A 16,263-nucleotide genomic window follows, 5' to 3' on the forward strand; every position below is an offset into this window, starting at 1 on the left:
TTACTTAACAGTTTTGACAAGAACAGACCCCAGTGCTTCAGCTGTGAAACTCAAGGGGAGATTTGATTTGATTTTTTTTTTTTTTTGTCTTGAGGGGGGGCCTTCGGAAGGAGGAGTTTGGAGCACCCCCTGTACAGAGTATTACAATTATGTGACCATAAAAGGAAGAGAATTGAAAGAATGCAGACATTTGTTTATAGTAAAGTGAAGTCATGCTTTCCAGCGCTTGCTCACTGCTTCACAGCGAGCGACTCCTTATAGACCAGTCTGGGAGAAAATCCTACCGGATTAAAAACAGCCAGAGTCAGGTCGTTCAGTTCCCAGGTGAATGATTAACACAGAATCACGATAAGTCAACTATTATTCCTTTAGAGAAGGGAGCTTTGATTCATTTAGCAGTTATGGCACAGACCTTGTTTTTCATAAACTAATCACGAATGGTTCAGACATTTTAAAGTAGTAAATTATATATTTTGTTAAAAACATCAAAATGAATTATAACAAAGTTGTTTACTAAAGTAACCAGGTAGTACATTAATTATCATCTAAGCAATAAAATCTTCATAAACAACAAACTTTAATCAGTTTGCTGTCACATACTTGTTTTCATAATGGTGTTAACTGTAATTACCCTACGATTAAATACCCTAAACATTTACCAAGTCTTTGATTGTTCTCGGCTAACAGCCAAAAGCTTTCCTAAATGCCCTCTTATTCCCACGAACATATGATCCTTAAAATTCTTATATTAGCTTTGTGTAAGCCTAAACAGTGTAAATCCGGATTTTATACGGCAAACATTTAATCCAAATAAAAATCCATTACTTGAGAGTGGCTATTTTATACATAGACCAGGATGTATTATGTAGGACAAAACATCTCTGGCAGTTTCTTTTACTAAAGCATGCATCTCAAATGCATGTTCTTATGGATGGCTACTGGGTAAGTTTTTTAAAATAATTTATAGGTAAATCAATTCCATTTACTATTCTTACCCTGATAATTTAGCATTACATAGAATACACATATCTGTTGATTAGTTGAGCCCTTTTGAAGGAAGTGATCCCTCAGATAAGTCACTTCAAATACATCCTTCAGGAAGAACTAACTTTCTTATCATGTCAGTCCAAGATGAAATGTCAAAAATTACACCTTTTTCAGAAAAAGAGGTTTTGAAAAAGGAGTTTTTTATCAAAATGTTGCCATTGTCTATCTGTGACAGTTTGCAGAAGGCAGCTCACAGTCGAATTTCCCAACATTTAAAACAAGTCCCCCACATCGCCCATGTTACATCACTTCTACAAACAAGGATGCAAGGTTGGCTGAACTGCTGTTGCACGTGGGGAAAAGCCTGATAGCTGACTAAGGATCTGCAACCAGCAATCCCTGCTTTGGAGAATGTATATGAATCAGAATAAGAAAGGCAACAGAAGCGTTTGAAAACCTGTGCCTTGTCTGAACTGCATGCCTTTTCGCTGTGCTGATTGTTCTGGTCCCACACTGTATTTGGAATCTGAAACAAAAAGAGCATCCATAGAGCCATATTTATAAAATGAAACAGATATTTTACTTTCAAAACAGGTTCCTCAGGTTTTACAGGACAAACTGGATATGTGTTTAGCTCTCCTGTGCTTATTGGATTTCAATTCCTTTGTGTCCAATGTCTTTGAAGCTCTGAAGCTCCTTCTTATCAAAACAAGCTATTGTATTGTATGTATGGGGTTAGAAAACGGGCAGCACAGCCTGGTGGCCCTGTCTAGGACACACGTTGCACATCTGTTATGTAAAGCTCATACGATTGGACAGAGATGGTCAACTTCCTTCTGTCAGAGCTGTGCAGAACAGGAAAGAGGAACGACTGTGGAAAATGTTCTTGGAAATTATTTGAGCGATCCGTCCTCAGCCAAAAAACAAACTGAGCAGAATTGCAGAACTCCTCCCAATCACATGGATCAGCACAAGCGCAAGGTCCAGGGTTTGAGAGCTTTCCAATTTATGGTGGGAGCAATTCTGTTTATTATATCATTCGAACCGTGACCCCTGGTAATAATAAAACTCTCATGTTAATGCACTCTTATAATAACACAGATGGTATCACATTGTACGAAGCGCTGTTACGGTCTGTTTCACACAGACGCACGTCCCTCCACATTAGGCTAATGCTCCTTCCTTTTTCTCCTAATGGTAGATGTGAGCATGACTGAAAGCTCATTATGATTCTCCTCTATAGTCTGACTCCGTCTGGGCAGAATGGAGTCTGTCATTCGCCCACTGCCTGGGCCTGCTGGGACAGCGCCGGTCTTGGAATTACATTACATCACATTATTGTCATTTTGCAGACTCTCTTATCCAGAGCGACGTACATAGGTTACAATTTTACATTTTACATGTAACCCATTTATACAGCTGGATATTTGCTGAGGCAATTCTGGGTTAAGTGCCTAGCCCAATGATACAGCAGCAGTGGCCCCAGCCGGGAATCAAACCAACAAGCCCTGCTCCTTACTTCTACACAACACTGCCACCCCAGTGGTGGTGCTGTTGTTTTCCTTGGACACTATCAGTGGCTTAAGTGGAGGTAGAAGGAAGCAGGTGTCCACCTCCTGATCCTGTTCAACAGGCAGACATGTTGAGGCGCCGCGTCCCGCTGCTTAAAAAGAACATCCCTTGCACTTTCGTGACACCTTAACAAAGCAGACTCCACACTTCCTTGCAAAGACTTGGCAGACCTGAAGGGATCAAAGCACACAGAGAGACATGAGAATAACTGAAGGTCGCAGAGCAGCCAGCTGTGGCTACAGCGGCCAAGGACAGTGCCTTTGGGTCTGGGCACATTGTGTTCTGGTGCGTGTCATCACACACACACCCAAGAGCTGCCCAAGCCACGCATCAGAGCTCACCACAAGCATAGTGATAAATATCTTATCCGTACATTCCACATGCATAGTGCCCTCACCAGAACACCAGCTAACTGAAGCAAAAACTTGTAAAATAAAGACAACATGTAAAATAAAGAAGACTGTTAAATGAGGCAATTTCATCCCACCCCCACCTCTTAAAGCCATGATGTCAATGCAATGGCAAGCAACACCGCTCATTTTAACTGTGCAATGTATTAATGATATTTTTTATTTTTTTATTTAACCTTTATTTCACCAGGTTTGTCCCATATATATGCAACCTGATGTAGCCCTGACTGGGTTACTTTTATGTTACTTCCATCCTGCTAGTAAATAAGTCAATAACCCCACTGTATATTAGCTTCTTGGGGAAAAAGCTTATTTTGTTATTGTGTTTTACATCTAAACTAGTGGTCTACCTGCATTGAAATTCAGTGTTTGGTTGTTGCCTCACAGTCTACTGTACCTATTTTCTTTTTTTTTTTTCAGCATGACCAAAAGTGGACTTCACATGCAAAGTTTGTAGCTGTAGAACTTTAATGATTCTGAAATACAAGTGTCTGTATACAATATACACAAAATACCCTGTTAAATTATTGTTAAACAAATCATTTGAAGATAAATCATTTGAATTCTATTAATAAGTTGGCCTCCACCTATGAATAGAGGTCTGCCTGCTTCTTATTCTGCATATACTTTGTGTTTTTTCCTTCTTAATCACAGGTAAATCCGTTATTTGAAAATGCAGTAGCTATCCCACACACAAGCATTTGTTCTGCTTGACCTTAACTTATTGGCAGATTGGTATTTTTGGTGTAGCTGTGCTGTTAATGAGGGTTAAAGGGGCCGTTTTTCAGTGTGTGTTGCCACAATCCCCGATTCTCCAAAGACTCTTACATGTGAGGTTTAACCTACTTAGATGTAGTGATAGAGATAGGGTGCAATATTCCCCTTACTGCAACATGTAATTTCAGAGTACATTTTTATACCATTCCCACTGGACACAGCATTTAACTTGTGCGCATGCACAAGTATGTAGGTTACATGAGGCTGTGGCGTGGAAAGAAGAGAGCAGTGCTTCAAGAAGATTAATTGGGACCTATTTCAAGAAATTAAAATTTTCAATAAAACTCTAGCTGCGTCTCAAAAGTATTATGATAGTCAGAACCTGCGCTGCCATTGTTTACACGAGTACAACCAAGGTGTCAGTTTATGAAGGTGTCCATTTATGGGCAAAAGAATAAGATCTTATGAATAATAAGAAGAATGCACTATGAGGTCATGTAACAATCAGGTTTTTTTTCTTTTTCACGAGTCCCTTACTAGTCCTTTAAAACACCCGGCCTCTGACCCGTGACATCATCTGAGAAAGGGGGAAAAAGGAGGCGGAGAGGAAAGGGGAGTGCGACCGAGTCCAACTTTCCTCATTTCCGAGGGAATTCCGACCGCGTTTGATCCGCGCTGAAAGACAATGCGAGCGAATCGCCCTAAAAGGCAGCATTTCCACAACCCTTGACTCTTCTATACCAACACAGGCAGCATACAAAGCCACCTCTTTTTTCTTATCGGAGGATTAACTTGTCAGAGTTTTCTAGGCAATTAGAAGTGCTTGCTGGGTCTCCGCTCGGCAATCCAAGGTGTAACAGAGGCGGTGTCGAGCGAACTGGAAAAGACGCGATTTTGCCCTGCGGACTGAGACTTGGCCATTCAGTTGAATAATTGGATACACTTACAATGGCTGGAGCAACGTCAATCGAAGCCGTGAAGAGAAAAATACAGACCTTGCAACAACAAGCGGACGATGCGGAGGATCGGGCCGAAGCCCTGCAAAGAGAGGTGGATGCAGAGAGACAGGCCAGAGAAAGAGTAAGAGGGCTCCTATAAAACAGTTTAATCTGACTTTCAACCAGTCATTCTTATTTATGCCTGGGGGCACAAAATGTTGTTAAATTGTTTCGCATCGAAGTGTTTCGTGGAAACCTTAATGGTCGCATTTAATGTTGATACAAACTGCTTCTCGTGTGTGAGAACTGTGAAACGTATGGCTCACCGTAAGAGCAGGTGAAGTCCGTTATATTTATGTATTTCTCCTAGAATGTAACCGCATATAGGTAGTACTTAATTTATATTGCCCTGGCGCATGTGCATGGCTGTATTGGTTTCGTCTTGGGTTAATTTCTCTTAGGCCATACACATTTCGCTGTAGTCTTGCATTTTAGATAACCGTTAACTCCGAAAATATTCGAATGACTAAATTGTAAATTGGTTTTACTGTCAGTGCTAAGGTGTTGGTAACAAGCTGTTTGATCAGTACACCAGCGCCGTTTTAACCTTAAATGTACCTACCAAATCGTTTAGTATTTTACAAGACATGGCAATACCATTTTACCGTTCATATATTTAACGTCATTTAAGTTAAGAATATAGTTAGTGTAACTTATCTTACACTTTGCGCTTGACACTTAAAAGTTTAATTTTGACACAGTATCCTGAAGGGAAACCACAACTTTCCAATTCATTACTCAGGTTAACGGGGATACGATTCAAGGCATGTATTCAATGTAAATGGGCCACACTGCGGTCTGTAGAATGGTGAATGATCGTGCAAAATAAAACCGTATTGGGATCAGGACAGTTTCAACGATTTCTTCAAAATGGAGGGTGGGTGTTGGCCGCATTGGATATGGAAAATGAGGGGCTATCGCCTGTGAAATTCGAAATCGTGAACTGTCCTTTGAATGTTACGTTACACGTTTCGTACACACAGTAAGCTTTCTGTTAACGCTTTCCGCAGAAATTTAGCTTTCTTCGCATAATGGGTGACGTGAGGTTGCGGCAGGTTGAACTATTTCTGATTCCGCAGTTTGAAGAAAACCTGTCTACACATGTAGTTCAAATTAACTTTGACAGCATTAATTGTTAACAGTACATTGGGCTGACGTTTTCACGCGTTTTTTACGTAAGTTATTAAAAACGTGCAATTTCGTATTGTGTTATGCAGATGCGATCGTTAGCGAAAACAAAGTCCTCGCCCATGAGTGGTCCGGGTCAGGTGGTCTACATAAAAGTTGAAGTTGACGACATATCTTATTATGGTCTGTCTGTCACGGGAGTGTTTGCCTATTGCATTTCATGTTTGTGCAATTGCAGTAATTAGCAGTGTTTTGTCTCGCGCTTAATTATATCATCTGTAGATGAACGATGTATTGACAGTCTGCTTAGACTAAATTTGGTTTCGATCCTCCTAAAATTAGCCTACCAGATGTTCTAGAAGTCACTCATCCCAGTTCGCATGTTTGCTGTAGCACATCTGAACTAACGGTGGCACGGTGCTGGAATTTACGGAGTTGTACGTTAATGCTGCTGTGCGGTATTGCGTGTATTGTGAACGCTGTTTTTACTTTACAGTTCCTCTACAGAATGTTGTGTGTTTTGTATTTGAGATGCACAAAGGGGGGGGCGGGGGGGGGGGGGGGGGGGGGGGGGGGGGGGATGCGGTTTAAGTCAGTGCGGCTTGCCGCTTGTTTATTTAAACTGATTCATTGTTCATGAGTTGAGCCCTTGAGCTGTTGGCTGGTAATGGTGGGAAGATGGCCTCCAGGGCGCTGTGTAATCAGGCGTGCTTTAGACTGCGTGCATGCGTACTTGAAATTCAAAAGGCCTCCAGTTTAGCCAGATAATGAGCGGATTTCAATCTTCAGAGGATTTTAGAAATGGATATTCACCTGCTTCCCCCCCATTTAAAACTCCCAATGCATTCTCTGTGGTCAGTTTGCAGAGCAGCATACAAAGCCAGAGAATTTTGAGGAATAACTTGTGTAGCATCTGTAACCTGGACTGTCTTTGTTTCCAGCAAAGTAAATGTCTGGATGTTGCCTCACTTGAACACAACAAGTAGTGCAGATCTTTTTATATTTTTGCATGTTTTTATAGATCCGATCATTAACACTGACATTTATCATTTGCTTGTTCGAATGTGGGAAAATTTTAATGATGTTTCCTCAAGTCTTTAATAGTGAAAGTGACATTATTCTGAGTGTAGGAAATAGAGCCGGTAGAGAGCAGGTTTTGAGATGCTCTTAATGTCAGCCTGGTTCCATTTCCTGCTCCCTTCACTTCTCCAGACCGTCACCGTAGACCTGATTTGCTTTGGCTTTCTGCCTCGATGGGCGAGCAGGCAAGTTAATCATTTCCTGACTTCAAGACAGGCTGAAGGAAATGGCCTTGGGAAGGCCCAGTCTGGACACACGTACAATCTGCCATTAGCAGTGGGGGGGGGGGGGGGGGTTAGAAATATATAAAATATGTGTGCATGTATGTATGTGTGTGTGTTTATAGTGTGGAATCATGGTCCTGGAGGGCCATGTTTGAGCAGGATTTCCGTTTGTCTTGAAAGTAGCTCTGTCCTTCACCCGGGTCACTCGGTTCAAATAAGATGAGGATGTGGATTGTTGAATTAAGTGTCTAAATGCTTGAGGGGGAAATGTAACCAGAGAGCCCTTCTGTCAGGGTTAGGAATAATAACGGTGCCATGTGGTTTAGAGGAAGGACATAAAAAGCCCATAGGAAATTCTTTATCAGGATCAACCTGATACCTCTTGTGCAACAACTGTCTGTCTGGCAAATAATATACACTGAGAGGTTGGTATTGTGGTATTGGTTCATAAAGAACCTGCCACCTGTGCTGAATATCAATTAATTTATATAAAACAAAATGGCACATGTACTGAACAATTAACTGAAGGACATGGATGGGCCTCTGGAATGTGTAGAATGTCACAAGTGGCATTCCATTGCTCCCTCCTCCACACCCCCGGCACCCCCCCACCACCCCCAACCAGTCCCTCGGGAATGGGAGCAGATTTATGGGATTTGGCCGGCTGGAGGTTTGATTAGCTGTCTTCTGCTGTGAGGGGAAAACACTGGATCCATTGTTCAGGCGTGGCTCATTGTGGGGGGGACCACTGCAGACCTCGGTGGGGATTTTTGGACTTTTTGAACGTACGTCCTCCCCTCTCTCCCTCTTTCATCCCCATCTGGTTGGTGCGTCACTGCTCAATCTGTCCACACCTGGGAGGGATGTGCTTTGTGCACAAATATGTGGCCTAATTAGCGCAACCACACTTTGATCACTGGCAGACCTCCTCTATCCTGGCGCTAGTGTGGCTGAGCAGTCTCTCATGCTGCATTAAAGCTATAGTTTTGGGAAGGAGTGTAGCATAGTGGTTAAGGAGCAGGACTTGTAACCAAAAGGTTGCTGGTTTGGTTCCCCAGTGGGCACTGTTGCTGTACCCTTGGGCAAGGTACATAACCCGCAGTTGCCTCAATAAATATCCAGATGTATAAATGGATAACATTGTAAAACAAAAAAAAACCTAACCAATGTGAGTCGCTCTGGATAAGAGCGTCTTCTAAATGCCAGTAATGTAATCCGTAAAAGGGAACATATGCGGCTCCCGCTTGCATATGAAGAGTTAAAGCACACTTGCCGGAGTCTGAAGCCGCTAATGCGGGAGAATGCATTGCGCAAGCAGGCGGACACGGTTTGAAGGGGTGAAAAAAGGCCTCTTTCAGACAAACAAACCCATCAGTCAGCCTTTCATGACGTAAAAGACCAAATTCCTCTCCCTAATGTCTCAAAATGTGGCTTGTGTTAGCGTCTCTTTGACTGCATGAGTAAGAGTCACTTTGCTCTCATGCAGGGTCGTTGTGGAACATGCCGCAATGTGAGTGCTCCTAAGAAAGATAAAGCATCCCCAGTTGTGTGTATAGTTAATTCTGTGTTGCTTTGAGAATGTTGCATTCAGGGAATATCCTTTACAGGCCTGGACACATTTGGGTAAGCTAGTGCTAGTCTTTGTAGAACTTAATTAGTAGAACTTTGTAGAATTAAACACTTTCCTCTTGCCTAAGCCATGTTTAAAAACCACCAGCCAATGCCCTATAGGCTCCTATTTTAGGTGTTCCTCATTTGATATGCCACAGAAACTAGTTTATTTCGGGGACCACTTTTCCAAGCTGCATGGTTTGATTCATAATTTAACCACTGAAACTATTCTAATTCCGTAACCCTGTGCTTATCTTGTCAATCTGTTAGGGTGGTTATGGTCTACTTCTGCTTCATTCAGAGATGTACAGTATATTGTCACTACACTGGGGAGCAGTGCAAGGATGCAATTTACAAAAAGAGAACTACTCAGCTCTGGCTTGCAAAAACAATAGTGTACTTGGAGTGTATAATTACCAGGGTGTAAATTGTGAATTGGGGTTAATGTTTTACAATGATATGTGGATAGTGATATTTATGAACAGCTCAGCTACCCATGTATTCTGTGTTTGTGCAGTTACATCAATGGTGACTTTTTTCAGTTTACTTACATATTTTCTGTAGTCAGCATTTATTACCATTGTATCAAACATTTTACTTTACAGGTGCTGGGCTGTGGCTTGTAAAAACACTATTTTCTTTAGGTTGAGGTAAAAAGAAAAGATAAAACCTTGTTTACATTCAACTGGAATTCCTATCTACAGTGCATCTCAGTTGATGGCTATGTAGACTGACTTTAAAATAAGGCTGTCATTGAAATGAGAGCAATTGAGCAACCTTCTAGTTGACATTCAAGGGTGAAAAAACATTTTATTTCAGGATCTAAAAAAACACCGGAGTGCCATAGTCAGACCAGGACATGTTTGCCTCTCTGGAAATTCCAGAATTAATAGCGATTAAGGACTGGCACTCCTAACACTTTTTGTCCTCTGATTAAAGATTAGCATGAGTTTTATGCAAGCTGTTGGTCTTATAAGATTACAAGGTGAAACGCGTCATCGGGGTCCCAGCTCCTTTTGAAGTTGACTGGATGAACTCTAAAGAAACCTCAGGTGATGGTCTGCGCGCGTTCACCTGTCCCCGAGCCAGAACGTCATAGCTGTCCTCTGACAGGAAAGCTCGGGGGAAGAGTTTGACGCGGTTTAGGGCTCTACGGGAGCTTTGTGTTCGGAACTGCGGTGGCGTGCCCTTCGGCGGTGACCGCAGTGACCGACCTCCTCTCGATGTCTCTCTCCCCACAGGCTGAGGCAGAGGTGGCCTCCTTGAACCGCCGCATCCAGCTGGTTGAGGAGGAGTTGGACCGCGCCCAGGAGAGACTGGCCACCGCGCTGCAGAAGCTGGAGGAGGCAGAGAAAGCCGCTGATGAGAGCGAGAGGTGAGGCCACTCCGCTGCCTCCCCTGCATCGAGCGTCTGCTCCTCGTGTGCAAACGGCACACGCTAGTCTCCCTAAAGGTGTATCCTGCAGATATTATCAGCCAGAGTGTGTGACTCATAAGCAAATATGAATGTGCATGCCAACAGAAAAACTTAATTTCCATTGTCTGTTTTTCATACCCGGTGTTTTCATTATATTTTATTTTTTATAGGATACCAGGTTGAACCTGTTTGGCTCGAGCAGTACTTAGAAGAATTATTCTGCATGGATCTGTCATTGGTTTTTTGAAATGCATTCATTCTCTGAACTGTTGCTTTGGGGTTTCTACATTACGGTGGAGAAATGAGCATAGTGAGAAGGTGATGACAGCTTGAATTGGCTCTCCAGAGAGGGAGAGAGAGGGGCCTCTTTGTAGCCTGCCAGATATGACCAGTGAAGTTATATGGATTGCCCTGTGCTGAGCTCTGCTCAGCTGTTCTCATCTAGCCTCACTATTTTTACATTTACATTTACATTTACATTTATTTATTTAGCAGACGCTTTTATCCAAAGCGACGTACAAAAGTGCATACAGTAAGTATAGCGACAGTACGGGGACAGGATATGTACAGTTCCACAGTGAGACAGTAGTTCTCAGCTGAGTCTCCCTTAAAGGTGTTTAGCTGTGCTTTATTTTGTGTGTGTTTTTGTGTATTTCACTGTTTGTATAGATCATAGTTTACAGATCAGAGTAGTGAAATACAGCTGTCTTGAATCATTTCATTATTTGAGATGTGCTGAATATGTCCTTCCATGAACAGAATATTGAGAATAGGCTAAGATGATGTCTTGTCTGTATATTACTTGGGTAAAGAAATGGACCATCTGCCAGGAATACTTCATCTCAGCCTGATATAAGGGCATGCTTTTGACTTCAAAAGGAGGGTTAATAAATTGAAACTAATATTTTTGTCACTAAATTAAATTTATAGAGCTATGAGGGGGAAAATGTAGGATACTCCCCTTGAGACCTGTGAAGGGAATCTCACTCTCTTGCTCTCTCTCTCTCTCTCTGCTTGTCTCTCTCTCTCTCTCTCTCTGATATGGATTCCTACTGAACTATTCTCTAATAAAGTGTCAGATTTCAAATTGATCATCAAATTACCTAAATGAACCAACTGAGTAGTATTAAAAAACCAAGAATTGCCTTAAATAGACTGGGCCAGACTCAGAGAGGACATAGCATATTCTGCAGTGCTGGGGCCCTGAATCATACCGCACTGACCAGGGCTCTGGTGCTGTGAGCAGGGCAGTAATGAGCGACCGTGCTTTGTCCTACTCCTCAGAGGCATGAAGGTCATTGAGAACAGGGCGACGAAGGACGAGGAGAAGATGGAGATCCAGGAGATGCAGCTGAAAGAGGCCAAACACATCGCTGAGGAGGCTGACCGCAAATATGAGGAGGTGTGTCTCCGTACCTGTCAGCAGTACCCCTCAGCCAGGCCCCTCTCATTGCCACCGCACCGACTCTGAACTCTGCTTACACTTCACTTCCCTCCCTGACTTTCTGGTTGTGCTATAAAGCTACCCATCTGACCTTAAAATTAAACTGTTACTGGCAAATTTTCTGATTCCAGTGGACAGTGCTGTTGTACTGTCGAGCAAGTTCAGCCAGAATTGCCTTGATAAACATCCACTCAAATAGATGATATATAAGATGATCGTACGATATATACGTGATCTTCTGGATTATGGCGTCCTCTTAACAAAAATGTAATGTTATTTCACATCTCGAGCCCCTCTGTTTTAAGTATGTCAACATAAATTTGGATCAGCAGCCGCCCGCCAGTTCAGAATAAGAGGGTGATGTCAGGGGGGGGGAAAGATCAATCTTGCTGGCCTTGCCTGTGGAGCCAGTGCTTAGACATTTACACAGTACAGTATATCTTCCCATGCCCTTCCCTCTCCCATTGGGGGTTTGAGTCACTGGTCGCTCGTGCTGCAGGGAGACGGGTGAAGACGGCCTCTCCTTTGGTGTTGAATTAACATTCCTTTCTCTCCGTGCCTGTTAGCCCTCTCTTTTGGATCTGTCCAGGGTTTATTGATGTAGCGTGGCCATGGAATTACCCCCGGGTGACCCTCCTCAGTCTGGGAGAGGCGCCCAACATGGACCTGAAAGATGTCCCAGGAATCCATTTAACCAGGATCTGGGAGTTTTTTTTCCCCCTCTTGTTCCCATAATGTATTTCTAAAAATATTCTTGTTGAAATGCTCCATAATCATAGGTAAATGTTGGCTGTCCCAAAAAGAACAGGTTTTAGTCAAATAAATCCTAAAAGGTAATTGGTACACTAGACATGTTCCACAAAAGATATTACGCCAGGCAGTGAGCACTGCCAAAGTCACTTAGATCCTGCAGTAAGCTGGCTGCCATTGCTATCTGGTATAGGCAAATTAGTCACAGCAGTCCATTCAGGACATGAACAGGGAGCAGAGAATGTAGTCTAATCTAAGTATCTCTCTCCCTTGCAGATTTGATTTATGGGTACAGCTAATCACTTACAATATATTGCAAAAGATTGCTTTGACAGACAGTGAGGGTAGAAGCCCATTAAAAGATGACTAATTCTATTCAGAGTATTTCAATTAGCAAACCTCGAAACCTCCTTCGGGTTCAGCTCAATTCTAGGCATGAGAGTTTAACAGGAATTGGTCATGGCTTAATTTACCATAGAAAGGCATGGGAAACGGTAAATGCAGTGGGAGAACAGATTTTAATTTTCTCATTTAAATTGCCGTGTGCGGCCTTGCTTATAACAAGCCTGTTGCATATGCCTGCCCTTCAAACACGCACCATATTGCAGGTACTTGTGGCTAGGGTTTAAGACTCACCATGGCCTGAGGGCACATTGCAGCATGCTGGATTACGCTGGCAGATAAAGGAGCCTGTTAATGTTCTTATACGGAATGAAGTCTGTCATTGCCGGCCTCTTGCAACTCCCTGGTGTTCTCTCTGCCGTGACAACACCAGCTGTAGAGTTAGTCACTAGCAGGTACCATGAGAGACTGTTAAAGGCCTAGTGTCAGAGGTGCCTTTCTCTGTTACAACCTGAGTGGGACCTGGCTGGTGAGAACCAGTCCCGGTGGGGAAAAAGTATGTTCTCCTATGTTGCAGACACATGGTAAACTGTGTGTGTTTGCCCTTGTGAAAAGTGTGTGTTTTTTGTCCTTGTTGCTGGTGTACTGTATACATGCTATGTGTTTGCTCTTTAACAGGGGTTCTGTGAATGGGTGTGTTTGCCCTTGTTAGAGGGGAAAGCCGTAAAACGGGGTGTGTGTCTCGCCCTCGCTGCAGGTGGCCCGTAAGCTGGTGATCCTTGAGGGCGACCTGGAGCGCTCAGAAGAGCGCGCTGAGGTGGCTGAGGCGTAAGTTCACCATTCTGCACCCTTTTCACCAGCAGACAGTGTGTCAGAACCATAGAAACTATAGAACAGTATAGATAAAATAAGCTGTAAGATATTACAAGAGAAATAAATCGGCTTGTTATCCATTTAGTGGTTATGGCACCATTGCTTTGGCAAACAAAACACCCATATTGATCCCACCTTGACTGTTTGCTAACTATTATTATTCAAGACCCCAAATAACATCTGTAAGCCCCTTACAACTGGTGTCGTAATACAAAAGTGTGAAAATGGGCTATAACAGATTAGTGAAAGAAATACTTAACAATATTAGTTTTGTGTAGAATGGTCCCATGTAAGCAAAAGATTTTCCTTCTCATTTTAGAAAGTAATATTTCTAAGTGGTCTGTTTTGACCTTCATTTTCCCCCTTAAGGTGTGATGTAATTTATGTGTGATCTCAGGTCCTTAGTACTTTGGGTTTTACTGCTAGATCAAAAGTATTTCTCTTTATTGAATAGACTGAAACCTGAAACGATGTCTTTTCTTGCATGTATATGTCAGAGGTCAACTTGATGCATGATTAATATGGGGACTGTAATATTCCACAAGGCAGCACAATATGTGGTTGGAGTAATATGTACACAGTGTATAGCTGAAAAGAAACTAAGACGCCGATCATTTCAGAGATTAGTTTGAACCAACAGGTGAGATGATGAGTCAAACGGTTGGTTTGTTTGTTGTGACAAGAAGAGGTGATGGTGTGTTTCACCTGTATTCTTCTGACACCTGCCTTAAAGGGCACCTAGCACTGTTCTCTGAAAGAACCGATTTGGACACCATTTAATTGTCATTTATTGTCTGAAATCAAACCTGAGGGAAAGTGCTTTGTTGGCTGTATCAAGTATGTGTTAAGACACTGGGTCCTTAGAGGGACTGCTTTATAAACCCTTGGCATGTCCAACCAAACATTTTCCCTGGGTTTTCTTTATTCATTCATGCAGCTGTTACCCTAGGTGCCTTTTGAAGCGCTCGTTAGCCACACCCATATTGGTTCTGCTGCCCTGCGGCGATTCCAGTCCCCGTTCACCTCTGCAGAGCTCAAGTGTGAAACAGGAGATGTTGGATACACTAACCACAGCAGGGCACCTGGATGTGTTCTCTCCCCCTTTGTTTTGTAATGCATGCCTGAATGCACCCCATCCGGGACTTGTCTTGTTTTGCGGCCCCTTCCCTCCCCCATCCCCCTCTGACTCCCCTCCCCCTCTTCGCTGTGGACTAACCCAGTCGTGTCAGGCAGCTGGAGGAGGAGCTTAGGCTAATGGACCAGAATTTGAAATCCCTGATGTCCACAGAGGAAGAGGTACTGCCCTCCCCAACGACGACCAGCTCCACCACCTCTTCCCCTCCCTGAGTCACTAACCCGTTTCCTTTTTCCCCCCTCTGGCCAGAGCTGTCTTCCTGCTTCCTCTTCCTGTCATGTGACAGAGGGGCGCACTCCCTGGCCTCCTCCTCAGCTCACCCGCCCCTCACTCTGGCTTTGTGTGGTCCCCTCCGACCACTGCTTGCTCCGCTCTTGCATAGTTAAAGAACATCCTTAAAAGCAGTGGAGGCCCCCGGCCATGCCTGAGGCAAACAGGGACCCCTGGTGCAAAAATATCCACCCGTAGTAAATGTTTGGCTTTTTTTCTTGTAGTTTATATAATTCAGTTAAATGTGCAGTCTTATATCCCTTAATAATGTTTTGTAGGATTGTTCAGTGTTTTTAGGTACCGTATATTTACAGGAATGTGTTTACATACTCAGATACATACTGTGTGTATATGTATGTAAAATACAAAGTAAAAATATATATGAAATGCAAAGTAAAACAAACTAAGTGAAAACAGACATCCGTGCTGTTGGTATGAGGTGCATTTTTAAATCAAATATAGAATTTAATTTGAAACCATTAGATATGGGTTTTGTCGTTTGTTCAACCCCAGCCTCAAGCCAAACAAAAATGTTTTTGTTGGATCACGTTTCATGAGCTCAGACCGTCACCAATGTACCGTTTAAAATTAGATGGCGCCTCATTCAATGTCAATATATTTAAGTAAACATTAAAAGAAAAACTTTTGCATCAGTGATCCTCTCCTTTGCCTCAACCCGATTAAACACCTTGTTAAGGTGTCTTGATTTTTGTAAAGAGCAGGTAAGTTTGCTTTGCCCCTAACACTCCTGCCCTTCAAAGGCTGGATGGCATTGTTCGGAAATGGGGCGGTCTCCTCGGCTATCTCCTCCGCTCCCCTCCATCCTCTCAACTTGCTCTCTTTCCTTCCTCCCCTCTTGTTTCCCCCCCTCCCCCCTCTCTACCTCTTTTACTTGTCGGACAGTAAATCTGGTGACCTTGAGGAAGAGTTGAAAAATGTCACCAACAACTTGAAGTCTCTGGAGGCCCAGGCGGAGAAGGTAGGAGGTGAAGGCCGTGATTTGGGCCTGGATTCCTGTCAAAATGCGAGACCCTTCTGGGCTCAGCTCAGTTCCACCAAACCCCCCCCCTCTCTAGTTGTACTCTTAACGTGCAGGCCTACCCTCTGTGCTGTAGTTGCCACGGAGACCCAAACTGAAGCGCTGAGCATGAGTCAGCAATAGCTGAGTCCCAGCTGCTGCCATGGCTGGTGGAGACGGTCTGAATTTCTCAGTGGGGAGTGACTCTCCTCAGACACACTGACAAGACCTTGTCGGTTATTTCACCTGCACATGAACGAGGGGCCACTGTTTATCTAGTAAATGTT

General features: G+C 43.2%; 1 protein-coding gene across 11 annotated transcripts in view; it reads left to right on the forward strand.

Moving 5' to 3' along the window:
* Positions 1 to 16,263, forward strand: part of tpm2 (tropomyosin 2 (beta)) — a 37,068-nt gene that overhangs the window by 10,591 nt on the left and 10,214 nt on the right. For 3 of the 11 annotated variants that reach the window (XM_036529003.1, XM_036528997.1, XM_036528994.1), the window contains exons 3-6: positions 9,969 to 10,102; positions 11,429 to 11,546; positions 13,438 to 13,508; positions 15,862 to 15,937. In XM_036529003.1, coding sequence (XP_036384896.1) covers positions 9,969 to 10,102; positions 11,429 to 11,546; positions 13,438 to 13,508; positions 15,862 to 15,937 — 399 coding nt within the window. Of the gene's footprint in view, positions 1 to 4,247; positions 4,767 to 9,968; positions 10,103 to 11,428; positions 11,547 to 13,437; positions 13,509 to 14,773; positions 14,850 to 15,861; positions 15,938 to 16,263 lie in introns of those variants that run through there. The other 8 variants (XM_036528998.1, XM_036528996.1, XM_036529004.1 and 5 more) reach the window with 7 other exon arrangements.

The sequence above is a fragment of the Megalops cyprinoides genome, chromosome 5, assembly GCF_013368585.1.
Source record: "Megalops cyprinoides isolate fMegCyp1 chromosome 5, fMegCyp1.pri, whole genome shotgun sequence".
Lineage (NCBI taxonomy): Eukaryota > Metazoa > Chordata > Actinopteri > Elopiformes > Megalopidae > Megalops > Megalops cyprinoides.